The following is a 27,890-nucleotide window of genomic DNA, read 5'->3' on the forward strand; positions in this document are numbered from 1 at the left end:
TTAAGTAAGTAAAAACTTATCTTTTATATCCGAAAAACATCATCAAGTCGATTCCCAAACGCTATTTGTGTAAATCAGGAATACCTAACGATGTTGGGCAAAGGAACATTTTCAAAAACAAACCGATACCTCAGACCTCCAAAGCTAAATTACTTTAAAAATCTTATCTCCAGTTTACAAGACTTAAAAATACAAACTAATTTATTTTTATATGTATCCCACAATGTCATGTAATTTATTTATATTTTTTCATTAATATTAACATGATTTTTAATTATTCTTCAGAGCATATTAAAAGGTATTTATGCCCGAAATAAAAGCCTTGTTAGACTTTATAGACTGTTATGAGTAAATTAACGAACAACAACATTTTGAGTAAATTAACGGAAAATCGGTTCTATTTATGTAAGTCATTGATTTCTAAATTATTTGGGACATTACCACTACTCCTGATCTTTTTTACACTTTTTCTTGTTTTTCTTCTATTGTGATACGAAATGACAATTTATAAAGTGATTATTGGAAGGAAAATCGACATCATTTTTCATCAAAATTTACCATAGGTATATATATTCAATACTAAAAGAAAATATTTATTATAAGGTTTATTAATAATTCATTGGTATAATATAAAAAAGTCTTTATTGTAAAAAAATAATTTTCCCTTAACCATTAGTAATAAAGTACATTGAAATCGAAAGCAGTCTTGATTACATTATATTTGCAAATCACCGCAGAGTTTTTATTTATTAAGTAATTCTCATTATAATTCTTAAATAAATAATAAAATTCAAACATGAACGAAAAATATATAGAAATCAAATATTTTAAAGTCAATTTACCCAAAAACCATATAAATGTTCTGTACATTTGATAGGAACGCTTTGCGATAAGAGATTCTATACTTGCGTACAAACTCCAATAATAGTTTCTTTTGTTAATTTAGTCATTGTATATTTATTGCAACCTATATATTTTTTTTATCACAAAAATCTTATTTAATATTCCTCCTTTGAAAATAAGATACTGTATACAATAAAATATCACACTTTGGAATATAAAGCCTCAAAAACGTCAAAAATACATAATTATTTTTAAATTCAATTAAAAATTTCACTTCCTAATAGAGTATATATGTCTCGTTATGTTTAATTCAAACGATAGGAACATTTAGACCTAAAATACGCAATAGGACATACATGTATATTCATTAATATATAACATATAGTTTGTCTATAACGATATATATAATACCATAAGCTAATAACTGAGCGAGAGCTTACTGAGGGAGTTTGCAAGGAGGGACGTAGCCTCCGAAACGGTCCTCCAGGTGTCGCGCGACGGCCAGGCAAAGCGCCTCCTGGCCAGGTGCAGCCACCACCTGCAAACCCAGCGGCAGACCTTCTTTGTTCAGACCAAGTGGTACCTGGGAGACGAAACATTCATAATCCCTTAGACAATCAATACAAATATCAATGTTATCAGTTCGATCAAACCACATCAACTTCATTTTAAGGATTTTAACCTTATTTTAATTTATTGAGTGATACAGCATATAGTTTTTGATTGTTTCTGAAAATTTAACTAGGTGGCAACACTATGAATTTCATTGTAACTGCGTTGTTCTTGTTGTACATCACACATCTGTTATACTTTAATAAAAAGTTCTATTTGAAATCATTATTACTGTTTAATAAAGAAATATTCTATAATTTATTATATCGTATATAATTTCTTAAAAGTTAAGTCACCATCGTTTATATATATATATATATATATATATATAATTTGATGATCTTCAGACAGGTGATCATGAATGCCAAGCGCTAGATTCTGGTTACCTCCAATCACTCTTCTTGGAATTCTATATCTTTGTGTATACCATCATCATTTCAGTCTGTGCTTAGGCGTGTTATATTTTTGTTAGGAAATTTAGAAGGAGAAAGAACATACCTGGGCGGCAGGAAACTTCAGAGCGTTGAAGAGTCCCCAGTAGGAGAAGTTGAAGGGGCGCAGGTAGAGCGCGTAGTGATAGGGGGCGGCCGCCGGCGCAGACGGGAACAGCAGCACGCCCTCCTCCCCCAGTACGCGCTGCAAACATGACAGCACATTAAATTTAAAATTTACTCAAGTATGACCCTAACAAATTATTTATTTTTTAATATTTTCAATATGATACAAGTTCTTAGGCAGAGAAAATTTCAATCAAGACAGTAATTTTTAATTATCATACTTAAAAAGTGATTACTCTAGGTCGAATCTGTGATGAACAGGTTCGAAGACCATATAGGTCAGTGGATTGGCAAGTTAAAATGTAGTGGTCTGGACATATAGCAGACAGGACCGACGGCCCCGGAGGTTGAGGTTCTGAAGTAGAGACGCTGGGCCAACAAGAACAGTGTAGTAAGTCCATCCACAAGGCGGACAGAGGACTTTCAACCATAGGAAGTCCACAGCTGGACATAGGCCTTCCACTTAAATTTCCGACAGGAACTGATTGGAAGCGGCCTGTATGAAGCGTCTTCTGAGGACATTAACTAAGGATGTCTTGATACAAGCTGGACAAACATCTTATGCTTGACGGACCATCATCTCAATTCAAAAACCTTTTGGTTCCAGTGAACATCTGTTCTTCACGCTAGGTCGTCTTCCCACTTCTCTTTTTATTTGCTCTTATTTAATATTCAATCTCGTATATAAATCCCAAGCATAATAAATAATAACTTTAAAATATTTTTTTTCTTAACTGTCCTAATACAAAAAATTTAAATGATATGAAGTCAGTCTGGAAATGCATGAAATATAAAAAAAAATATTTCCAATAAACAGTTAGAGCATGCGCTTGTAACTCACGATGAGGTCATCTCGCAAGTCCTTGGTGATCTTCTCCGCCCAGCCGCTGTCCACGGGCGGCAGGACCTGCTCATCCAGTAGCTTCAGGATCGCGGCCAGAGTGTATGCTGAGAACCCGATCAGCTGGCGAATACCACATAACATATTTTATTATTTTATTACAGTCCAATGGGCAAGTAATCAAATCTATCATGATACCAAAACTGTTGACAACATCTAAACCAAAGGTTCCTAGACTTTTTTTATCATAAACTACTTAAAAATTATTTCTAAACTTTATATTCTCAAAACTCAAGTAAAAGTGTGAATATGTATCATATATATAGTTATGGAAATTAAAGTTTTACCAATTTTGGAATTTGGCAACATTTTAGGTCTTCACTATCAAAAGCATAACATTTTTCGGGGTCCTCCCTCTGTTTATCAAGCCTACATAGACCCCGTCGAGTTTCTTGTGGAGTCCAGAGGGTCTGCGTCTGGACCACTTTGAGGACTAACCATCTTAACTATGTTACTAAAATATGTTAAATAAAGAAAATAAATCAACACGTACAACAACAATAAATTAATAAATGCATATTCTATTTCTGAAATTAAATAAATTCCGGTGATCAACGGTTAATGTCTAATTGGCTTGCCTTTCTAGCGATTATTAGAAGAAATAATGTTAATCGTTGTTTAATCTATGATTAAAATTTTACTTTAACGAATATCATTTATTTTCACTGCAACTTTAAAAAACTAAAATAAATATTTTGATTAGCATGAAACTGATGAATCCAGGTGATAATTAAATATAGCATCTATAAGAGAAGTTAATTTAATGCTAAATCATAGAATTTTTTTTTTACAGTGAATTAAATAAAATTGAATTACAATGTAGAAGATACACTACAATTTCTTGCAATAATTTTTCAATCACATTCAGTACATTTAAACATATAACTTTAAACAAAAAAAAAAAAAAACTATATATTAGAGGAAGCAATATATTTTTGGCAATTAAATTTAATCAATGATTAACCAATCAAACTCTCTGGTTACCTAATCAAAGTTTTGACATTTCGTTATAAAGAGAAACTCTTCAAGAAACTAGATTTACTATTAATCGTCTGTTAACCCGTGATCAACTTGTAATCAAAACCAACATTGTTGAAACAACCATTAACAACGGATTCACCATCATCATCACGTAAGCCGATAAATGCCATTTGCAAGGAATAGGCCTCCATCAAGGATCGCCGCGATGATCGGTTTAGCTTCCCGTACCATCGACTTCCTTGAACCTTGATTATGTCATAAATATCTAATAGATTCAGGTGTTACTTTGCGGAAGTCCATCCTAAGTATAAAAGAAACTAATATAGCTACTGCACTGAGGCTGGCTGCAGCTGCTGGCTGGCGGGCGGTGCACTTCATTGCACTACTGCTGCATAGCGGAAGTAGCTATATATTAGTCCTTTTCATACTTGATTATGTCAGTCTACCTAGTGGTAACTTTCCCATGCATCCACCTTTCCACATCGGACATGCAATGAACCCTCTTCATTACTCTATGGGTAAACTTGAGCTTTCTTATGAGGCCCATTGTAAACAATCAATAAAAATTAATTAATTGGACCTGGGCAGTGGTAACCTATCGGTAGAAGACTGATACTTGAGATCGTAGGTCGCGAGTTCGATTTCCGGAATGTTTCCGGAATTTTGTAATTATATGTGATTGCCACTGGTTCACAAACAGGTCTCCAGGCGATGGGGGCAGCAGTGTCCTCTGCGTACCATAATACCACACTGCGATCGCCAACCCGCCTGTCAAGCTTGGCGATTATGATATATCCCCCCTTTTAGATATCTTTGGGGGAGGCAGAAACAAAAAAATTGTCTTTTATTTGAATTAATATTTTTTTGAATTAAGAATGTTTTAATATTACCTTCTTAACGAGCTCCAGGAGGCCGTTGGCCTGTCCCTGGTTGTTGGTGAGGAGACGAGGGAAGCTCTCCGCTTCCTTGGTCATACCGTACCGCCACAGCGCGTACATGTGATCGAAGCCGCTGTGGTAGTATGCCTTCGGAGCCTTCTCTGGAGACGTGTCTTCTGTCAGCTGTCGGATTACTCTGAAACAAATCACTTAATCTATATACAGGATGGTTGTAGATGTAAAAGCTTTCACACCGATTTGTAAACACTCTGTATAACGTGATAAATGTGATATACGTATTTTTTATATTTAAATGCGATATGCAAAAATCTACAGAGACAGATAGTAATACAATTATTTAAATTTAACATGTAATAATACGAATTTTGAAACTGCTATTCCTTAATGGTATTTATTATTTTTGAAACCATCGATTTATTGTACAGGTTGTACTTTTAAACTTATAATCAATTGTACTATGTGTATGTATGTATACTTTGTCATGGTGAGAAAAGAAACTTGATTTGAATATTTTTAATTAATACTACAAAGTATTGTTTTTAAGAATTAATATCTATTATGGTAATTTTTTAAACGGTTTTATTTAGTTCAGTTCGACCCGTACGGAATTTATTTGTTTGGGACAAAATTAGAAAATACCATATAATAAAATCAATAACATTATAAATCTAAGATGGCCGCCGATACAAAATGGCGGAATACATATTTTTCCTTAACCCCCTCAATATGGGTATCAAATGAAAGGTCTACACTAGTAAAACACGATGATTATGTCAAAAATTAAAATTCAAGATGGAAGCCGTTCCAATATGGCGGACTAGGTACATATTTTTTCACAACCACCACAATATGGGTATCAAAAAACCGTTTAACTTAAAAGTTTTTTAAATGTATTTTTTTAATCATAGATTAATATTGTTTGAATAATTTAAATGAATCTTTTTATACCGTGTTCGAATTTAAACAACTACCATTATAAGTGATTGCTACATCGATTGGCCTTTTATCAACTGACGATGTGATATACAGGGTGTTCTTGTGAAACGTTACAAAGCTTATACGTTTACTTGTTCATGGCTTTCCTCAGCTCACGGCTGACCGGACTGACGCGTACATCACGTGCCCTCTCCGTGTAGAAGAACTTGATGTTCTGCGTGGAACACAAATCAACAGATAATTTTATTTCCATTTAACTATAGAATAAAGCTGCCAGTTTTTTATGACATTCTGCCATTTTGTAGATAGTTACATAGAGCCGTTGCCAGCGAACGAAATGGTTCAGCCGAAATGGTTTGGTAAAAGCTCATAGCGTTTAAATACATCATCACATTATTACGAGTTAAGGTTTTAATTTAAACTGTCAAGCCTGAACAACCTTCAACCTTCTTATATGTCCTCATCATATTTGATCCACATTTCATCTCCAATTATTAATCACAAATAAGGTGCAGTAGCTCAAGCGGTTCGGGACTGAGACTTGCGATCGTAGGTCACAGGTTCGATTCGTGGAATACAATTACCATAACACTACACATCGATCGCCAATCCATCCGCCAAGCGCGGCGATAATAGATATCCCCTTGATGATATAACTAAATAGTTTTTTATTTAAATAATATAGTTTACTAAACATACATTCGAAACAGTAGCTCAGTGGAATGAAATTTGCAATCGTAGGTTGCGGGTTCTATTCCTTGGATACAATCTTAAATAATTCACACTTTGTACATTAATTATTTAAGATTGCCATTACTCATAAGGAAGTTACCAGAGGATGAACAGCAGCGCCCTCTGCGTACCATAATACAATGCAATCGCCAACCCGCCTGCCAAGCGTAGCGATTATGGTTTATACCCTATAGATATCTTTGGTGGATGTCCATGGCCTTGCAGTGGGTGTGTATGGACTGACACAACAAACACCGCCGAGTATACCTTTCATCACCCATATATGTATGTCCCAACTGTTTAGTGACATTTTCAACTTTCAGCTAAATTTTTACTCTTGATCGGTAAATCGGTATGATTTTGATTCAATTTTAAAAATGGCGTCCACATTCCATAACAAAAAATTATCGAATTAAAAATATTTAAATCATCTTTGTGGTCCTTTTACTGAAACTGCAATAAGTCCTTTAAAATACCACAAACTTTTTTCGCGACTTTAGTTACATTTTTCCATAAGTTGACATAAATCAAGAGGCTGGTTTGTTTAATTACATCACAATATGCTGAGTGATTGATTTTCAGGTTTTCAGTGATCACTTAGTGATGTACGCTTAAACTATGGAATGATCAAGTTTTCAATACAAATGAATATACAAACCTTGATATCAACTTCTCTATCCAGCTGTAAGTCAGCAGCCGTGTCTGAAAGCACGGTGCGAGTGAGAGGTCCCAGGTCGCAGCAGTGTGTGCTTATGAAACCGATGGACGCCATGGTCGCGTCCTTTCCAGACCGAAGAGCCGATCCTAAATATAAAAATAAATAATTAAAAAATAAAAAAATTCCTTTGAGGGTAGTTCTAAACATCAAAAGTGATATAACTGCCATCTAGTTTGTATAACATTAACATAAGGTTACATTTTAGTTTCACATCTGTCAATAGATGGCGCTGTAACAAATACGTTTGCTGTAGCAACCTATTTTGAGTTGCCAAGTGGTTGTACGTTGTCCTTTTAACAAATGTCTTCTATAGTTAATATGTTAATGGTACTAAGAAAAATAAGCGTTTATAGAATTATTAACGCACTGATTATTTGTAGTCCTTTTATAATAAACCAGCTGTGCCCGCGACTTTGTCCGCTTAGATTTTTAGCAAAAAAATTGTTTAATTTATTGATAAAATTAGCTTAAGTTACTCTTTATCACATCAACTACCTGCCAGTATAAGTTTAGTTAAAATCGGTTCAGCCCTTTCAGAGATTAGCAGGAACAGAAAAACAGTTAAAAATTTGGAAAATGTAATATTGAGATATAATATTAAGTTGTTTAATTCCATACAAATGACATAATATTAGTAATTTTAAATAATAGTTTTGATAATTTTGTACTAAGTTTGTATGGATCCACTCAGGGTAAAAGTCTCCTATAAAGCTTTCCATTTTCCTCTATCTTTGACATCTTGGAGCTACCCTTGACCTGCCGTAGCCAAGAATTCGTCAGCCCATCTAGCATTAGGTATTTTGGGTTATACCGTATATATATATTCTTATGCATGTAGTAAAAAGCGGTTGTTTTAATATTATAAACAGGCATTCAATTTTTATTTCACATCTCTAATATAAGGGTGTGCGTCCACTACTTCTTTTTCCCCTCCGTGCCAACATCCTTCTGTATTTTTTTCAATTCTAAACTACCACTTTATTACTAACTTCTATATATACCTTATAAGGGCTAACCAATAAAACCCGTATTATCTTATTATGAAAGTATTATATTACAGTTTATCATAATATACCAGAAATTTCCACATATATATGGTATTCTCATCACAATATCTCTGAAACCATAACGCTTAGAGACTTGCAACTAGATATAAATATTCTCATTGCTGAGTAAAAATCAGCTATGAATGGATTTTGCGAAACTAAACTCGCAAAGGGTTTAACTAAAAAAATAATATCATTCCATAGCTCTTTTAGGTATAAAACTAGGCAAGGATGTTACATGTTAAAATTATCAAGAAGAATTTATAGGAAAATTCCTTTCGCTGAGCAGAGATCAGCTAAAAACGAATTTTATGATATTCTACACCAAAAAAGTGTTTGAGGTGTTCATTAAAGATTACATGAAGCGGGAGGAGACAGCTCGTTATAATCAAAGGCTTTTTAAAAAAAGGCTTTTTATAAAAAAAGGCTTTAATTTTAGACCCGTAAGTTGGAGCCTAATGGTTCTCTCATGTCGAAGACCTGTAATCGTGTCGATCTTTGGGGAACGCATATGCCTTGCTGTGGGGGTTTATGATGAACTGTATATAAATTCATTTACCTTTTAAGCTGGTGTATCCAGCGGTTGGGTTTAAACCGAAGAGTCCGCAGTAGAAGGCAGGCATGCGGGTCGAACCGCCTATATCAGAGCCTGTTGGTCAAGTGAAGAATATATCAAATTATATATTAGGTCAAAAGGCTTGTAAATAGAGTGTAGGAAGAATCTGCAACTTACGATCATAAGTTCTTCTTCAACCTTTAGGTTAAAGATAACCAAAATAAATACCAGCTCCCTTAATAAGTAATAAAAGTCTATTGCCTCTTTCACAAAACAATACGTCATTATTTTAGCAGCATTCAGGTTATTGAACAAGGTCATCCCGGTTCGAAGCTGAAATTAGCCGATTGTCTCTTTGCAGAGGTCGACGTGCAATATTTATCGAAGGGTACTCTACATATATGTACATTTAAATCTTAGCAATAGATTTTCATTTGCAAAAGGGTAAACGCATTCTAGATGTGGTGTTGGCGTCGAATGTTAATAACAAGGCTTTGAATAAAGACCCTCTAGAGTATGATTGTGTTGACCTCTCGAGTACTTCGGCCAAATTGCAAGGTGAAGCTCGGAAAATACAGAAAAGTGGAAGGTAAACGGACTAGAGAATGGTCACCAGGTCGCTGGACTGAGTCACAAAAGCGTACAGCACCACCGTCTAATATAGTCTTGATAAAACTGGTAGCGGTGACTGACATGATTGTCCACTACCTTTAATCATGAGAAGATAAATGAACATTATATATGTCAACTACCTCATGGTAAAAAAGTTAGTAAGATTGTCACTCACAGAGGGAGATGGGTGATGCAAGTGCAGCCGCCAGTGCCGCCTCCCCTCCACTAGAACCTCCAACCGTCCGCCCCGTGTGGTAGGGGTTGACAGTCTGCCCGAACACCATGTTGCGGGTTTCCTGCCTGAGGGTATAACGGAATTAACTTTATTTAACAAATGGATAAAACCTATTTGTTAGTAAATATTGAAGATAACAAAATAATACATCATAACATTGTAGAGATATAGTATATATATCATTTCACTCATCTCCATCTAAAGGTTGCCTGGTAGAAATCGCCTCGAGCGATAAGACCGCCTTTTGTATCTCTATTCAAATTGTTACTTTATTTTTAATTATTATCTATGGTTTATAATAAAGTGTAAATAAATAAATAACATAATTTATAAATATATATATACACTGGCTGATCCCGCAAACGTTGTTTTGCCGTGTATGTTATTTCTAGGAAACATTAAAATACAAATAAAATAAAAGGGTTGATCGTAGACAGATGAAAATTTAGGGTTGTATGTATTTTTGTATGCTGTATTATAAAAAAAAATAAAAAACAAAAAATTTTGCCTAAAAAATAAAAAAAAATTATAGGTGGACCAACATTTTAACGTTTAGGGAGATGAAAAATAGATGTTGTCCGATTCTCCACCCTAGCCGATGTGCGCGCTAAGATTCACGAAAATCGGTCGAGCCGTTTCGGAGGAGTTCAATCACGCACACCGTGACACGAGAATTTTATATATTAGATGTAAATAAACTAATTTCTTTAACAATTATATTTTGAATTGTGCCCCGCTTATTTAATGTCGGTAAAGCAGTAGTTGTTTAACCTTGACACTTCATAGATGGCGCTGTTATTAATGGTGTTATGATGGCGTCCATTGCGGTCGCCCGTAGGAAAAACAGTTGGTATTTTAAATGTCAAAGTGATAATTTAAATTATTGCAGTATAAACTTCTAAAAGGAATTGAAAACTCAGATAATAACATTAAAAGTCGTTACTCTGTTTTCAGATCAACGCATTATTATTTTTATTTTTTAGCATATACCTTTTTACTTCACAATTTTACTCAATATATTAATATTTAATATTGAAACAAAAAATCTAATGATGTCTGGTAAATTTTGAAAGATGACGGTTCTTATTATGATTAGGTGATAAAATATATATAACAAGTTTCCTAATGCCCTTTAGACGGATCTTGTTGAAAAAGGAATTGAAAATTGCGGAATAACTTGAAAAAAATATAATCAAATTGAAATTTTGTGGTTTTGAAAATCCACTTGCTGCAATAGTAAATCGTAGTTTCCCTTTTTAATTGATCTCTCTATACAACCTTGCTATTAAAACTCATGCCCATGCCTCGTATTACAAAACATAACTAGAATCAATTTACTTGTAAATATATACAAGCCTTCTGATAAAATTTCAATTCTTTTTAACGACGTTCTTCTATTTTCTTGTAAATTAAGAATAGTTTCAAAACTCTTTCTATTTCTCTTGGAAAGTTGTTGATGAGCAACCCGCGGCCCGCGAGCCGCATGCAACCCTCGAGGCAAGTAAATTTTAATTTATTTTTGTATTTTAAAAAACATGCTAGAATCAAGGCTTTAAAGATAATAAAAGTGTCTAATTAGTTGTAAATCGGTTGATTACGAACATAAATTACGTTTAGAACATGGTTTGAACCTTGAATATATACTTTTTTTTTTGGCCCACTGTTTTTGAAACTGCGGTCCTCCGACCAAAAAAGGTTGCTCACCCCTGCTCTAGTGGTTTGTGACACGTGCTTACCATTTGTTGATCTCTGGCACGTTCGTTACTGCCAGTGCTATGGCTCCGGACGCCCGCAACAGCCGCACGCATTCAGCATCTTCAGTTGCACGCATCTGAGCTCGCGCTGATATTCCTAGAGTGTGGAGCAACCCTTCCACCGCATGACTCTCTTTTGCCGTGAACGGTACACCTGCAAATGGGAAATTTAATTCAACTAATTCCATCAACATTTCAAATTTACTAGATACCACAATTGCCGAAGCAATAAACATTTGCAAAAAATGGAATAGATAGCGTAACATAGTACGCGACAAACTCTCCAAATAGGTCATGATCCTCAATAGTGGGGGATAAGAACCAAGGAGTATATCTGAAGAGGGATTCCAGTGAAAGGGAAACTAGAGAAATATATTCCTCCAGTAAGAGAGACACGTCGATTACCCACATACTTGGAGGTATATGAATTAGGTTTACTTAAACAGGCATAAATAAATAAGTAAATTACAAATTCATATAGTATTGACCACCATTCTCAATGACATTGACTTTTTAAAACTATAAAACATTCTAGAAAATTTGCTGAAATTTTTTTCACCGCGTTATGTTTTTGACGAATAATAAAAACAATAATGCTCAGGGTCAATAATAATATTAAAGATCTGGAGTAAAGTTCTGGAGACCATGTACCGGCAAACGTAGCAAAGGTTGTCACTCCACTAGGCGTACAGACGAACTGGACGTCTAATCTCTTGGACGCCAAACCTTTTAGGTCGTCGTCGGAGGCTTAAGTCCAGCAGTGGGCGTCCTATGACCGAAATGAGGTATGGTTCACATGTGGTTCCTATTTAAACATAGTTTTTTTTTATCAATATTTAGCCACTTCCGCACATGCAGTAGTATAGTCGTGCAATGAAATGCACCACCCGCCAGCCCGCTGATAAATGCGTATGCGGCAAACAATGCGAATCACATAACCGCCACCACCAAATTACTCAACACGTGTTTCACCCCTCCATGGGGCATCTTCAGGAGTTATGTTACACCGATTAGTGCCAAACACAGAGTGCTTTGTGTAATCAGCGGGCTGGCGGGCGGTGCATATCATTAAACGACTACCACTGCATGTGCGGATGCGGCTAAATATTGGTCCTTTTCTTACTTAGGATGGACTTCCGCGTGGTAACGCCTGATTCCATTAAATATTTTTTTATCACTTATAGACAAAGCATTTGGCCTTTGTCTCGTCTGATGTGAAACAATGCCGAGATCTACGATGGTACATGGTTGCCTAGAAGAAACCTATTCATTCTTTACACCTAAGTTATAGTTGACTGGAAATAAAAAGGCCGATAGGTTGTTCCTTGTCTGGTCTCACTATAAAAGTAGTAGTGAAACATTTAGTGCTAGTGGGAGGGATTTCAATAGTGTACGAATGTCGTGAATGCGTGATATCCTGACTTGTATCTCACCAAGGAATGGTTTCTTTTCAAAGTCGACTTCCCCAGCAGCTATCTGCCGGTCCACCTCTCGAGCTTCCACCAGCGCATCTTCGAACCTCTCATCCGTGACAGCATTTAGTATTGGATTAACCTGGAAGTTGTACAATTTTACTTATTTTGTTCTTTTTTATACTGTTCTACTAGTCTAGTATTGTGTTGAATGTGATATAAAATACTGTATGTGTTATTTAATCATCAATAAACTGATATATAAATACGAGGATATATACATATGATACTTTATATCTATCGAAACACAGATACGTATAAGCGTCTAATGAAACAAGTGGTTTCAAAGATTGATCACCGAATCCATGGTAACTTAAAAGAAGTCAACGCTAAATGCGATTTTTAACCAGTTCAGTTAGACCAGAGATTCCCAAAGTGGTCTATATCGACCCCTAGGGATCTATGACAACCTGCAAGGAGTCTACGTCAGCGAAAAAAAATTAGGGTGTCCATGAAATGAAAATGGGGGTCCATAGACACACACATCATTAGCCGAGGAGATTTAAGATTAACCCTTACAAAATTGACGCTAAATGTTGATAATTTATTATTTAAGCATCAGGTTCATCCTTCTCACTAAAAATATTGACTTATTGCATATGTGATTTTATTTACAGTTTATTTGATGTTACGTAAATTTTACGTAACAGATACAAAATTTAATTTTTACTAATTTTAATTTAAATTCAATTAATAAATGTATAAATTAACATGTGTTTTTACTTTTAGTTTTTAACACTAAACTTCACTACAGTTAGAAATTTACAGGAAATCAATATCAGGTAAGTAGGGGGTCTACCTAACACGGAAAAACATAGCAAGGGGTCTATGACACAAAAAAGTTTGGGGAACTCTGAGTTAGACAATGAACAAATATTGACATACTTTTTAATAATCTCCATTTATTTATCAAGAATTTGATGTATTTTCCACGTAACATAATTTTTTATGCGCCCCTTATTCACCGCATATTTTTTTAATTTCAAAATCAAAATATTCTTAATTCGGCAGACAATTACGAATCGTCGATCAACATAAAATATTTGCATTGTTGTCCTTAAAGGAAGCTACCACCTCGGAAGGCAGTTCTGCAAAGAGCCGGCAAAAAACTCAACAGTTGCTCTTTACGAATATTGTTTTATAAAGTGGGCGCGACAATAATTAACTTTCTGACCAAGCATCAATATACAATTCCACGCATTAACATCGGTATAGTATTCTTCAATCGAATAATTTATTTTTCCAGTACATTTTTTTAAATATTGGTTGCAAATACTTCATTGTCAGATATGTATCGTGGTATTTTACTGTACAGACATATATCTTTTGCCATAAATGATTTATTTAAATTTCGAAGATGAAACCTATGAGTATACAGCCTATTTCTATTCCTTGTTTTAAAACCGTATCTATCTCTGTTTATTAAATAATTTTGGATATTTTGGCGGCCATGGAAAACATTATTATAGATGTATGACGCAACATAATACCAGTATTATCAAAAACCTCTCTCAAAGAATCCAGAGCATATATGCCTATATCTGTATGCAATAGATGGCTCACATATGTCTTTACTTAAATAGATACGAAAAATATTTTTAATAGTAACTCCTGAAGTTATTTTACTTTGTGTATATCTCGTAATTAAGGAAAGAAAGCCATTCTACGAAGTTATTGCCATAATAAAATTGTCAAATGATACCGATCATGTTTCGCTACGTGATTAGAAAGTAGAAAGTTTAGAGACTTATTAGATTTTAATTACCACAGATCATTATAAGGAAATAATGTGTTTTTAATACATTCCTGTAATCAAAAAGATATGGTCTTCCTATTATATCAGGTCTACCATAAACGGGGCCCTAAGTCGCGGGAGTTTAGGGTGGGGGCCCTAACCTCCCACTAGATACGACGACTCTGAGGCGGACGATGGTTCGACGTGGTCTCAAACCATCGTGATAGCACCACGAGGGTTTGGGGGTAGCGTAAACCATACACGCATACCCCGGGACGGGCTATCTAAAATAGCACGGTGGGAGGAAGGACCGCGTGGCGATCCCTGTCCGGGAGATCGCGGTCCTCCGTATAGCGCAGAGGGCGATCGCAGGGGGGTTTTAGTGCGTAAGAATCCCACATACCCCTGTCCTCTCCCAACATCCGGAAGATTCCCCCCCCCCAGAAACCGAAAAAAAGGTGGCGCAAATGTAATGTCATAATGTGAAAGTGCCTTAATTTTTACAAATTTCATACGTCACGTGAAATAGAACCCGATTTCATAAAAAAAAAATAAAAACATTTTCAGCTATTGCTACTAATGCCATCATTAAACCTACGGATTTCAAAAGCATCCTGATCTAAGAATAAACGAACTCAGGTTTTTTGGTGATGTTCTTCTTTTCAGACGATGAACGCTCAATGCAAGGCAAATGCAACTCCGAAAAATGACCACGGTGGCTGGTACAGCGCTGCCCGCATGCAGCATCTTCCCACGACCTTCACTTAGACATCGGTCCACCTAGTGAGGCTACTATCCACGCCGCGTCTACTGGCTAGTGGTCGCTACTCCAGAACCTTTCAGCCATTGGTTGCACGATGTGCACCCCTCTACCCCCTCCCCCTGCCACTTAGACACCAGTCAAATAATACGTTATATAAGTGTTAAAATGTCCAATAATAATATTACAGTTCGAAAAAGATGTTCATAAATTTGGTTACATGGATAAAACTTGGTCAAATAAACAACTAAAACTTCTACTTTGCAATGTCAATATTTTCGCATGGAAACACTCCGTCGATAAATGCTCTAACAAAATTCTTCGAGCTAAACCTCAGACAGGCTCAGAGCAAAAACATCTCACAATGTAGATCATCAATATGATTATTAAGATATTCTGAAACATGTTTCAATTAACTATTTATATTTTCCGTCAAACTCCGAGAGTTTTATAAATTTTAACAATACGAAATCCATGCGGTGATCTAGTAAATATTTACTATGTTAGTTTTCGTACAGGAGTCTTCTTCCGCAAGAGTGGTGAAGAAACCATGTTTCTGTCATTTTAGGTGAGCAATTCTTCGAGCTACGTCAGCTACCTTGGTTCTTTTGCGGATCTCATTATTTTGCATTTCCACTATATATCACTCAAATAATCTTTTATACCAGGAATGAGTCACACGCATTTCTAAAATTGTATTAATTAAATCGACTTCCTCTCCCATCAGTATATTGTTATAAAATTTATCATAATAAACTGGTATTATATACAAAACCAAAAAATTAATTAAAAATTACCAATCATTTCCGAGTCAGCTTGTATCGGAAAAACAAAGACAAATCTCTCATTAAAAATTACAAATAATTTTTTCCGTTTCATTCTTCTTTGTTTTTATTTAGCATTAACATTTGTTTATTAAATTTCCACCTTTTTTTAATTAATTTTTCTATTTTAATATTTACTATTAATAGTGTTTTAAGTTAAATAATTGTTATTATAAATGTAGCTCGCCAGAAATTTTTTAAATTTAAATAGACCCGTTGATTAAAAAAGTTGCTCACCCCTGCTTTACATTATAATAGAATTAACCATTTTTTGTTTAACAAACTTCGTAAATTTATTACATAAAAAAATTAAAAAAAACATTGTAATACCGTATCATACCACTCACAAAGGAGTAACAAATTTTATGAGGCTTTTCGTTACATATATGTAAGGCTTTAATTGCCTATTATAGTATATTTAATAGTTATACATACGCATTTTATAATTATACATACGCATCGAATACGCATCGAAGCCTTAACATATAAGTGTGGACAAGTGGCCTTTGCAGTCAGAATGGAAACTTCGCAAAAGCTAATTACTGTTTTCAACCTTTTAATACAAAACCAGAAAAGGTTTAAGACACCGTTGCATCAATATACATTATTTATACAGGTGTATATATATAAACCACGAAGTCTGCTGTGTGCGGTATTTGTGCTTAAGCTGTATTTTCTACCATATTGTTATGATGTCACTGGACCTACTGTAGTGATATTACTAGATTAGCAATATCTAGTAGAATTAAAAGGCACGATCTAGGCAGTAAAATAACTAGGCAAACCGTTTCCCGCTAAATTACTGCACAAACTGTAGATAAGCAAAGTAAACTTGAAATAACTAGGAAAGTCTCTACAGGAATTACTAGATACATTAGCTAGGCAAATTACTAAACCAAACGAAGCTAGTGTCCAAGCAAGCTCTAACATGTAAAATAATTGGCGAACCGTCTCTAGTAAAATTGTTGAGCAAACCATCTCTATTAAAATTACTAAACAAACCAACACTAGTATAACTACTAGACAAACTGTAGCCAGTTAAATTACTAGGCTAAGCAAATCTAGTGTATAAGGCAAGCTCTAGCTTGCGCAATAATTCATGAACCGACTCTAGTAAAATTACTAAGGAAACCATATCTAGAAAAATGACTATACAAACTGCCTCTGGTAAAATTACTACACAAACTGTAGCCAGTTAAATTACTAGGCTAAGCAAATCTAGTGTATAAGGCAAGCTCTAGCTTGCGCAATAATTCATGAACCGACTCTAGTAAAATTACTAAGGAAACCATATCTAGAAAAATGACTAGATAAAACGCCTCTGGTAAAAACGCCAATGGAGACCGCTTCGAATCAGCTTTATATATTTTAATAGTTTTATAATAATATATTAAACTTGCACAATGTATTAGTAATAAATGTTACGTGCAATAAAAAAATGTTTATTTTCTTTGTAATAATATTATGGCATCGACTATGTACCGCGGAATGGTCGCTGACCGGACATCGTGGCGATTTTTGTGGGAGGACCTATGCTCCGCCGTGGTCTTTATCTGCTGAGATGATGATAATGAATGATGATGTATGTATAATCTAGCTTTCATATTATAGATTAAACAAATAGCTCTCTTTTGTAGCACAAAAAATATACACCAATACCTCGCTTTGCGTATTTTTCGAAGTTGCGTCGCTGCTTTATTAGTACTAATTTTCACTGTGCGTCGTTAGATTTTCGAGGTTGCGTTGTTTTGGTTTCGAGTCTAATTTTTTTTTAATTTTCTAAAAGATGGAAACACTTGTTTCTAATTGCGCCATGCCATCAAAACTCGGGATTTGCTTTCTAACTAAAAATCGACGCAATTTTAATACAGTGTTATTTTCACTTTGTTTTGCTAATTTTAGAGTTCAGTTTCAATTGCGTAGTGTGTTGTGTTTTTTTTTGAAGAGAATAATAAATTTATATGAATTTTTGAGTGTTGTTTCTGGTTACAAAAAAGGTAAATATTTTTCCAATTTATTTATTGGAGCAGAGTAATATTATTTTTGTTTTTTAAATGTTTACTTCGTTCAATTTTCTTTTTAAAAAATAGTGTTTTCGTAACCCTGGAACCTATCTTCGATCTTTACATGGTTTGCTATAGAAAATCTTAATTCACTTTGCAGCGTTTCAATTTGCGTCGTGTTTTTTTTGGAACGTAACCACGACGCAAAGTGAGGTATTGGTGTATATAATATACTACTTACATAAATTAGTCAATATATTCTAAGATTATTGTTAATAAAATGTAGATTCTTGATTTTAATTAATCCCTGTCCGATCAAACGCACTTTTAACAACGCTTTTTCCAAAACTCAAAACAGTCGGAATACCCTTCAAGATTTCGATTCGGTGTTTATCTCTACATTCGTATCAAAACAGCGTCCCCGCGTTGACCTTTTGAGTTTGCTAAATAGCCAGAAGTGGCACGAAGTCAATCAGGCTAATACGGTGGTTGCGAAACGATATGACTCGAGTTTTAAAAAAATTAATTCTCGAAGAATTAATGCAATATCACATCGACGAATCAAGGCTTCACATAAAACATCCTCCAAAATAGTATGAACTGAGTCAAAAAAACCTAACCTAACCTAACCCAACCCAACCGTGAAAAAAAATACTTGCATTCCTAATGCCCGGGATTTTTAAATGACAGTTGTAAGTTACACGTCACCTACATACAAGAAGGTCGTTCATAAAAAAACGTGGTAAAATATAAATTTGTTATTCACGAAGCACAGATGAATAATTTAAAAAAAACCGGTTGGTGTTTACACACAGAGTATTTATGTAAATGGAATATTTTAGGTTTTAATTTTACATATTTTGTTGTAAATATTTAAGCCGATATAACGGGACTTTGTTTACATCCGATTTGTTGTAAATCTTTGTAAATTGGATACGACCAGCAGATCATTTAGGATATTGATATCTAGGATAGGATAGGGCAGGGTGGCAAACTTTCCCACTAGCTTCGGCGACCTTGGGGCGAATGATGGTTCGACGTGGTCTCGAACCATCGTGATAGCATCACGAGGGCTTCGGGGGTAGCGTGAACCATACACGCATACCCCGGGACGGGCTATTTAGAATAGCACAGCGCGAAGGAAGACGTGGCAATCCTTGACCGGGAGATACCACGGTCCCCCGTATAGCGCAGAGGGCTATCGCCAGGGGGGTTTTAGTGGAAAGGAATTCCACATACCCCTGTCCTCTCCCAACATTCTGAAGATCCCCCCCCCCCGAAAACAAAAAAAGGGATGTCAAACTTAGCGGTACCGGCGTCTTTCTCGGGCGCACCATCTCTTATGAGGAAGCATGTGCTTTGGTGGGATCTACACCATGGGATCTTGAAGCCAGACTACAAGCCCGGATATATCAAAAGCTCCTGGAGAACTGGAATCGCAGACGTCTGTCAATCGACAATTGCTATCAGAATGGTGAAAAGACCGATAAAGCGAGGGATCAGCACAGTCGTGGCTATTCGTTCCGTTCTAGACGACTGGATGAACAGGTGGAATGGTACTCTAACTTTCCCCATGGTGCAGATGCTTTCAGGGTATGGATGCTTATTTTAGAGGTAAATACCTGTACCGCATGGGGAGGAAACTGTCAACTATACGGCTTAGCACACGCTCGAGTGTCATCGCCGGTAACAAACATTGGTCAAAGACCTTCGTCGTCAAACATTGTGGTATTATGGATAACCCTTAATAATCCTGTCCTTCCCCGAAGCCAGAATACCTGGACCATGTATAATCCCCCCCCCCTCTGTAAAAAAATTGGCAAGTAATTAGAACCGTTTTTGACCAAGAAAGAACAATAGTAGGTACGAATATCAATCTGTTATCGAATTCAGACTTTTAAGAGTAGCTTTCAACATTCACTTGAGTAGACCATACGTAAGTTTTAACTACTTATATGGGGTAGCTAGAATTTTTACTCAATCCGATTAAAGAGTAGTGTGTTATCAAGGCTCCCTTAAGAGCCCTAGTGCTTCGCCCCCTTAAAGGGAGGCTAAGCGCCCTCTGCGCGCTGCCACTTCAGACCTACGGGATCTGCAAATGCCACTTAGGTCAATGTAAGTTGACTTCATAAAAAATTGTTTATAAACTAACTAATAGACGAGGTTAAGGGTCGACAAACTTGTCATCCGATAAAGTCAAGTAGTATGGAAAAAATATTTAATTAAATTTTAAAGACCGGTTTCTTTAAAACTTTAACTTGTTTTTGTGTAGTAAGTTTTAAGTAATTGTAATTAAAACTAAATTGTGTAACTTGTCTTTGCTGAATATCTTTAATCTTTACCTGTTTATCTATATAAATAAATAAAATTGGAGTATCTGTTTGTAATATTACTATTTACTATACTACTTTTTACTATATTCATATGAAAACATATACGGTATTAATACCAAAATTACATTTTTTTTTATTTTTGTCTGTCAGTTTGTTCAGACTAATCTCTCAAATGACTGGACCGATTTCAACGAGACTTATATTGGCAGGTAGTTGGTGTAATAAAGAGTAACTTATGCTACTTTTATTTTATAACAATACTTTAACGAAAAAAATACTAATTATTTTTTTTCTTTGTTGAATTCCACGCGGTCCAAGTCGCGGGCACAGCTAGTATTAAATAAAACTTATATAGATAATATTTAGTCTTGCCATAAATATTTTTACAGAAAAAAATATTTTTAATATACGTAACATTTATTACTGATACAGTGTGTTAGTTTAATAAATTAATAAAAATGTTTTAAAAATATATAAGGCTGATTCGAAGAGATCTCCAGTGGCTGCAATACAGACCCTTAAAATTTGAGACCAGGTATTAACAGCAGCAGGCACTCTTTCTATGAGAAAATTCTTCACTGCCAATCGTATTGATTGTTGAAGTGACTCCAAATTGTCATGGCGTTTAGAGCAAGCCTTTACTCTCTAAAACTAACCATAGATCATAATCCAGGGGATTGAGATCAGGTCTAGATGCCAGTTTTTAGTTCTGATGAAGTCCAAAACGTTTGTAATCAAGATTGGGTGGTGTAACGTTGCCAGTTAAAAATATAAACACGAGAAACATCCCAAAAATCGCAATACAGCAAAGTAATGTTGAACCCTTGGCGAGGAACGGTACATCTCAAGTGGCGTAGGATCGTGGAAGCGTGCTATTGGTTCAGAGGATCTTTGTTTTTATAACAAACATTCCAATGCGCCTGCGCACTAGCCACAGCAGTTTACATCCATTGCCCGAGAGAAGAACCCTGGTCTCGGTCGCGTTCACTAGCTAGGTGACGTCTCACGCACCGACGCACTCTCTTTGTGTCGGTTGCGTTCACCAGCTACGTGTCTCACGGGGCGGGGGCGAATTCGAATTTACGTTATAAATTCACGTCTTGGTTCTTTTTATTCTCCGAGCATCATTTAATTCACGCCACAATCTTTATATCGAACTTTATGACCCGGCGCAGTCTTGTTGGAAGATTATTGAACATGGTGTTGTCAACAGGCTTAACTACCTTCTCAAGAATGTTTTGATATCTTTATCATAAAAATATGGTTCAGCCATTCATTCAATTTATAGTCATCAACCCAGGAAACCATCACTAAGTCGGATAATGCCCACGTTGTACTCTTTTGACTAATTGGGTAGGTTTTAAAAGCTTTAAGTTATATTGCAGAATACAAATTGCACATCCGAAATCAAATTTTGATTTTACCACTCTATTATTTTTTAAACAATGTCTTAAATGACCAGTGCGTCTCTTATAGACTGCAAGTCTTGAGTAATATTTTAAAACATGCAAATAGTTCTAGCTATCTTTGTCTCCTCAAACTGAGTCTGGCTTTCGGATAGGTTTTCTACGATTTTTTACATATTTGATCGCCATTTCCACACGAACACTACATGGCCGACCAAATTTTTTTCTGTCAGACATATATATCATTGTTGCTATGAATAGATATCGGTACACAAACTTTTGACCAATACCAAACTTATGGAGGGTTTTAAAAACACAGCGATGCAGTTCTCTTTATCACTCCACACCATTTTTATATCACAAAACATGTTACAATATATTGGCGCGAAAATAAAAAAAAACAATGAGCAATCATATAAAATGAGATTCCAAATTCAAAAGTAATATTTTTTTTATTTTTAATTGTAACAGTATTTATTGGCCGGTCTTAATAAAAATTCAAATCGCCTTTTAATGTGGACAACGTTTCGGGATTTACCTAAAAAGCCATGGGTATTTTCAATACCGTATTTTACTTTTATGGTGATTTTATAGATATGTATAAATAAGCAATTTTATTTCTTGCTTTTAAATCAGAGGTGAATGCGCTAAGACCTCCGTCTCCTGTTTTTTTTATATATAGTTATATATAGTTTTACATACAACGTTTCTTTTAACGTAGTCAGAGCCTATATTTCTAATTACAATTTCTAGACGAAGGGGGAAATCCTACATAGGACGCCTGGGAATGGAGAGCCCAGGGATTATCAGACTCTTACTCCGTCTCCTGGTGTAGATTATTATACATATATAAATAGCTTATGATGTACGCATGTTAAAAAGACGAAACGTGGTCATACCATTACTTGAAGACAAATTACCCATTTCTTCCATATTTTTATAAATTCCTCGTCGTTTCAGCTCATAGACGTCCACCGTAAGATACAGATACAGAAACCAGATACAGATCCAAAGATAATATATTTATGGGGGATATACAATAATCGCCACGCTTGGCAAGCGGATTGGCGATCGCAGTGTAGTATTATGGTACGCAGAGGACGCTGCAGCTCATCCTGTAGAAACTTCTTTGTGAGCAGTGGCAAGTTTTCATAATTAATGCAAGTGTGAATTACAAAAATGATATCCCAGGAATTGAACCCGCGACCTACGTTCGCAAGGCTCAGCTCTCTACCGCTGAGCTAGCACTGCACAACTTGCCGATGACATAGTCAAGGTCGTTGGAAGTAGTTGGACACGGGCAGCGACGAGACCGGTCATCGTGGTTATTTTTGGGATAGACGAAAATTGTGAATTATATAAGACCACCCGGGATCGCTTAAACGATATTAAAGCCCGGATTTAAGATCAATAAGGTTTTAATATGTATTTCGTGGGATTGTAAGAGAATCTTCCACTATTATATACTCAAGAAGCGAACGACGACCTTGTTAAAGGTCAGAAGACGCTCGATAGAGGCCGCTTCCATCAGGTCTATGCCCAGCAGTGAACGCCCTGCCGTCGAAATAATTATGATGATGATGTATTACCTATTTTCTTTATTTTTGTGAGATCAATGTAAGTTCCTCGTCAAAATATATACTCCATCTACCTACTGTTATTCTATAGATCAACAATATTTAATAGTATAATCCTTTATATAAACAAGTCGTATCTCGTTGTGGAAAATTCCTGGTAAGATGGAAAAACACTGGACGCGTTCGAAAGTTGTTTATAAAAACACCGAACTATAAAGTTCAATTTGCCGAGGAAGTTTAATATCATGGCTCCAGCATAAAAACGAACGTAAAAAGTGGTTGGTCATTAACACAAAAAAAAACTCACAATGAATCATCGGCTTTTAAGAAGGATACAAATCAATTGCAAATCTCTCGATAATTCAAATAGTTGACTAATCACAGATAATTAATATAAAAATATATGTCACGTATCTTTAAGACGTTTTTTTAAGCCTCACTTGCTGATGAAAAGCAACGATGTGATCAACCCTGAATGATCCTGGGTTATTCTCCGAAAATAAGGAAGCCGATAGCTTATTTTATACTCAGCTGTGGTGATCAGAAACGTTGAATCAAAATGAACCTCCTAAGAAATTTCACAGTGTATGGATGGTGGGCTGTCTTCTTAATCGTTCTATATAGAAAAGGGAATGGTGGAATAAGGCGGTGAAGTTCCATAGCATTCACCGAAAAGTCTTGTCAAAAATTGACAAGCTCGCTACTCGATGGCGGTGATCAAGGCTGAGGATTTTCATTCAAACTAATTCTTTATCACCTATAAATCTATCATCACTCTGAGATGTAATTTTTTATTATTATAACAACTTTTTTTTTTTATTTAAATTTCATGTTCATCATTTGTAACTGTCATGTTACCAAATATGATATACATGAAATATATATATTTAATAAATTTTCGCAAGCTAGCTCTATCTCGCAATTTCCGCTTGACATTGATTTATAGGAACATGTATATTTCATAGTTTAAATTCTATTATATTTTCAATTACATAACTCATATGATTTTTTGTCAATCATCAAGATACATTTCAAACGTTGATTTGTAAGATGACTCAAATATTAAAAAAATAACTTTACACATTTTAATTATAATATGTATGAAATTAATAATAACTATTTTTACACTAGATGTAAATATTTTAAACAAAAAAAAGCGATATGTTAAGTGCTTAGTAAATACAAGATGATTTATTGTAAATTTAAATGTATTCAAGGACTGAATGTATAGCTAATTTGTCAGCAAAAAGTTTTTAAGCTTTTATATCTATTTTCAATTACCCGGTATAAAATTATTACTTTGAAATATGTTGTTATTTCACGGTCCAGTAACCTCAGACAGTACAAAGTCTGCAGGGACAGATAATAAACAATAATTAATTTTAATATGCAGTAAACTGAATTTTTAAAATGATTTTTCTTACTATATTATCATTAAATGATTTGATATTAATGGATACATTTATTGACAGCTGAACATCCTGAACATGCTAAACATCACCTGTATATACAAATAAAAAAATGTATATGTATTTACTTGATAACAAATACACTAATGTACAATGAAGAGTTAACAATAACTTTGCATTTTAAAAACAATACCTTGAAGTAAAGAATATCTCTTTAATATATATAAATATGATAACATTTTGAACTGAATCATATGTAATGTGATACACTAGTTTGTAAATATAGACTATTTACACTTACCTAAACTACATCTAGGAATAAAGACTTACCTACCTTTTACCTTCTTAGAAAGTTGTTGTTACTTATTCCGAATTAGGTATTAAATATTTATTGTGATGTTTTACTTTACCATCATCATCATATCAGTCTATAGACACCCAATGTAAGGCACGTGACCCCCCCAAGGGTTGCCACAATGAACGGTCTCACACTGTCCACACCATGTGACTTCCCACAAGCCATAACTATGTTGTTGGTGCATCTAGTGCAGTGTTTTCCAATATGGGGCCCAGGCCCTACAGGGGGGCAATTCAGAAGTTACACAAGTTAAGCTGGCATAGTTGGAAAATACTGATGTAGTGGTACTTTAGTTAAATATATTAAATTTTATGTAGTTGTAGTTGAAGTTGCCTTATGTGGTCCAAAGAAAAAAAAATTATGAATACTATTTGATAATTAAAAGATGTTCTTGACCTTAATATCCAGTTTCAGAATAAAACACATAGAAATGATATATGAGTGCATCTGGATAGATCCTATTCCTTTGTCTGATCCCTGTTTTTTCAAAGCATAAAGTTATATACCATGAAAGGTTCATTGAATAAAAAACATATAAGTAACCACCTAGAATTTCACCTCATTCAGGCTAGTTACAATGAAAAATAAGATTCTTTTTGTCATTCAATAATATCACTAACAAGCTTTCAAAGTGAAAATAAATACATTAGACATGCTACTATTTGGTAGCATTAATTTATTCTGGTACCAACAATGGCCTTCTATAAAAGAGAATAATTATCATAAATGTACAAAAAGTACATATAATTCATTAAATAATCATGGCACAAAAAATAAAAATTCACTAATACTACAATGGTAGTATAATGTTAAATTCTAATTCATTAAGGATGATTATCTCTATAATTATACACTGATATGTTTGAAAAATGGAAAAAAGTTTAATTTAAATTTTAGTTCATGGAATAAAATTTTTGTTGTAAACTAAATAAAAGTTATTGTCAATGTGACAAAAAAATTACCTTTTTGGAAATAAATATTTTAAATATAAGAACATACAGGATTTACACACTTCTTTCAATGAATTTATATTGTGATCGAAGGAAACTTTGTGATCAAATGACCTTAATCTTCATTGTCGTGTGATATGTGGATTAGGTGTGTGCTATTAACAGTTTATGATACGAAAAAATATACTTACAATTTTAATTCTCTCGATGCAGGCTTGCACAAGTTCCTCAGATTTTAATTCTTTGTTGCGAATCTTAGACGCCAGTTCTGTCGCACTTTTTGATAAAATTCCATGTTTCTCTTCGAGATCAGGTATTGGCTGTCGCTTCTTTTCCCAGTATAAAGAAAATATGAAGTCTACGAATAGATCGAAATATGTTCGGATAAGAAAAAAGAATTTCTTCATCATATCTGTTGTTATACCTTTGAATATTTTTTGCGTTTTCGTGTTGCGAAACTGGAATAATTTTATAAAAAAAAACACTCAAATAAAAACAACGCTGATTGGATAAACAAAGTAATAATGAGACATAAAAATTCACTTAACACTTAATAACAACTGAACAAAGGTCTTCCTTACATGGAAGGTACGAAATAATTATCATGAGATCTAAGTAAACATTGCATATTGCTTACGGTGACAGTACATAGACGAATTAGACAGTTTACCTTTCGCCACATTTTTTTTCATTTAAAATAAAATTATGAATTGAAACTTGTAAGTATATTAGATAAATATTGATAAATAAAGTAACAATATTTCTCAAGAAAGTGAAAAAAATTGAAAGTAAATAATAGCAACGTATAATAAAAATATTTGACGTTAACAATATGATCTAAAATAATGGAAAATACTAAATCGATGTAATACGAGTAGGTAATTAAAGTATTTACCATTACGTAATTTCCTTTTTTATGCTTGATATTAGAGTACACATGTTCGCTTCGCTTAGGCATCGCACTTGGAATAAAAAATACACAAACAATTCGCTAATCAATAAATTGAAGTCACTAATAATAAAAAGTTATTATATTAAATATAAAAATAATTATTTTAAGCAAAACAGCACACATTCACTCACGAGAACAGACGACAGACATCTAACAAACAGAGAGAGGCTTTACAAATGGTTTATTTTTTAGAATAAAGACTGGTTCTAAAAATCATTAACTTTGTTATACTGTTGTACAAGTAACCAAAGTAATGATGGCTATTTATCATTAGATTTAGGAATGTAATGGTTGCGTTTAACAGCAGATATACGTAATCGTTGACATTAATGATAGCTTTACTCAATTTTTAAGTTTCGTAAATAACAAATGTGAATGAACTCGAAACTTTCTCTTTCTCCCGCGTCGATATCACACAAAACAAGTTTTTAATGTAGGTTATATTTTGATGAATATTATTCGACTATTATTCAGTAACGCGCTTAAAGTTTAATACTTGTTAAATGACTTACCTAAATATAGTAACAATTATTAATAAATTCAAGGTTATCGTAAACGATATTCAAAACTGGTTTTAACAAATAGATCATTTGATTAATTTTTTCAATTTATATTTGTGGTTTAAAAAGAAATATAAAAAAGTGACATCATCAGGAATTATCCATTGTTTATAAACATTATTTAAATTTAAAATTAAGCTTTAAATTGAAAAATAAGCTCAGTATTTTA

At 34.3% G+C, this 27,890-nt stretch overlaps 1 protein-coding gene across 2 annotated transcripts; it reads right to left on the reverse strand.

The window, feature by feature from the left end:
• Nucleotides 1-654: 654 nt before the first annotated feature.
• On the reverse strand, nucleotides 655-27,585 carry LOC137918612 (fatty-acid amide hydrolase 2-like). Of its 2 annotated transcripts, XM_068761436.1 has the most exons (13): nucleotides 27,504-27,585; nucleotides 27,105-27,311; nucleotides 26,401-26,667; nucleotides 12,816-12,936; nucleotides 11,365-11,536; nucleotides 9,569-9,693; nucleotides 8,785-8,874; nucleotides 7,120-7,265; nucleotides 5,861-5,943; nucleotides 4,785-4,968; nucleotides 2,854-2,976; nucleotides 1,954-2,091; nucleotides 655-1,426 (listed from the first exon to the last, which is right to left on the reverse strand). In XM_068761436.1, exons 2-13 carry the CDS (start codon nucleotides 27,165-27,167, stop codon nucleotides 1,280-1,282), a joined length of 1,659 nt encoding a protein of 552 aa, XP_068617537.1. In that variant the 5' UTR covers nucleotides 27,168-27,311; nucleotides 27,504-27,585; the 3' UTR covers nucleotides 655-1,279. The 2 variants fall into 2 exon arrangements, with proteins under 2 accessions (XP_068617537.1, XP_068617538.1); XM_068761437.1 differs by lacking the exon at nucleotides 27,504-27,585 and having other exon boundaries at nucleotides 27,105-27,357.
• Between the last annotated feature and the right edge of the window lie 305 nt (nucleotides 27,586-27,890).

Source organism: Battus philenor, unplaced genomic scaffold, assembly GCF_028537555.1.
Source record: "Battus philenor isolate CCGP_79_NKW_IND1 unplaced genomic scaffold, ilBatPhil1.0.hap1 SCAF_15, whole genome shotgun sequence".
NCBI lineage: Eukaryota > Metazoa > Arthropoda > Insecta > Lepidoptera > Papilionidae > Battus > Battus philenor.

Coding starts and splice junctions, on each gene's coding strand:
- LOC137918612 (XM_068761436.1), bottom strand. CDS start 27,167: ATGCCTAAGCGAAGCGAACATGTGTACTCTAATATCAAGCATAAAAAA. Junction 12,937..26,400: donor GCATCGAGAGAATTAAAATT/GTAAGTATATTT, acceptor TACAACTTCCAG/GTTAATCCAATACTAAATGC. Junction 7,266..8,784: donor TGGATACACCAGCTTAAAAG/GTAAATGAATTT, acceptor TTTTATATTTAG/GATCGGCTCTTCGGTCTGGA.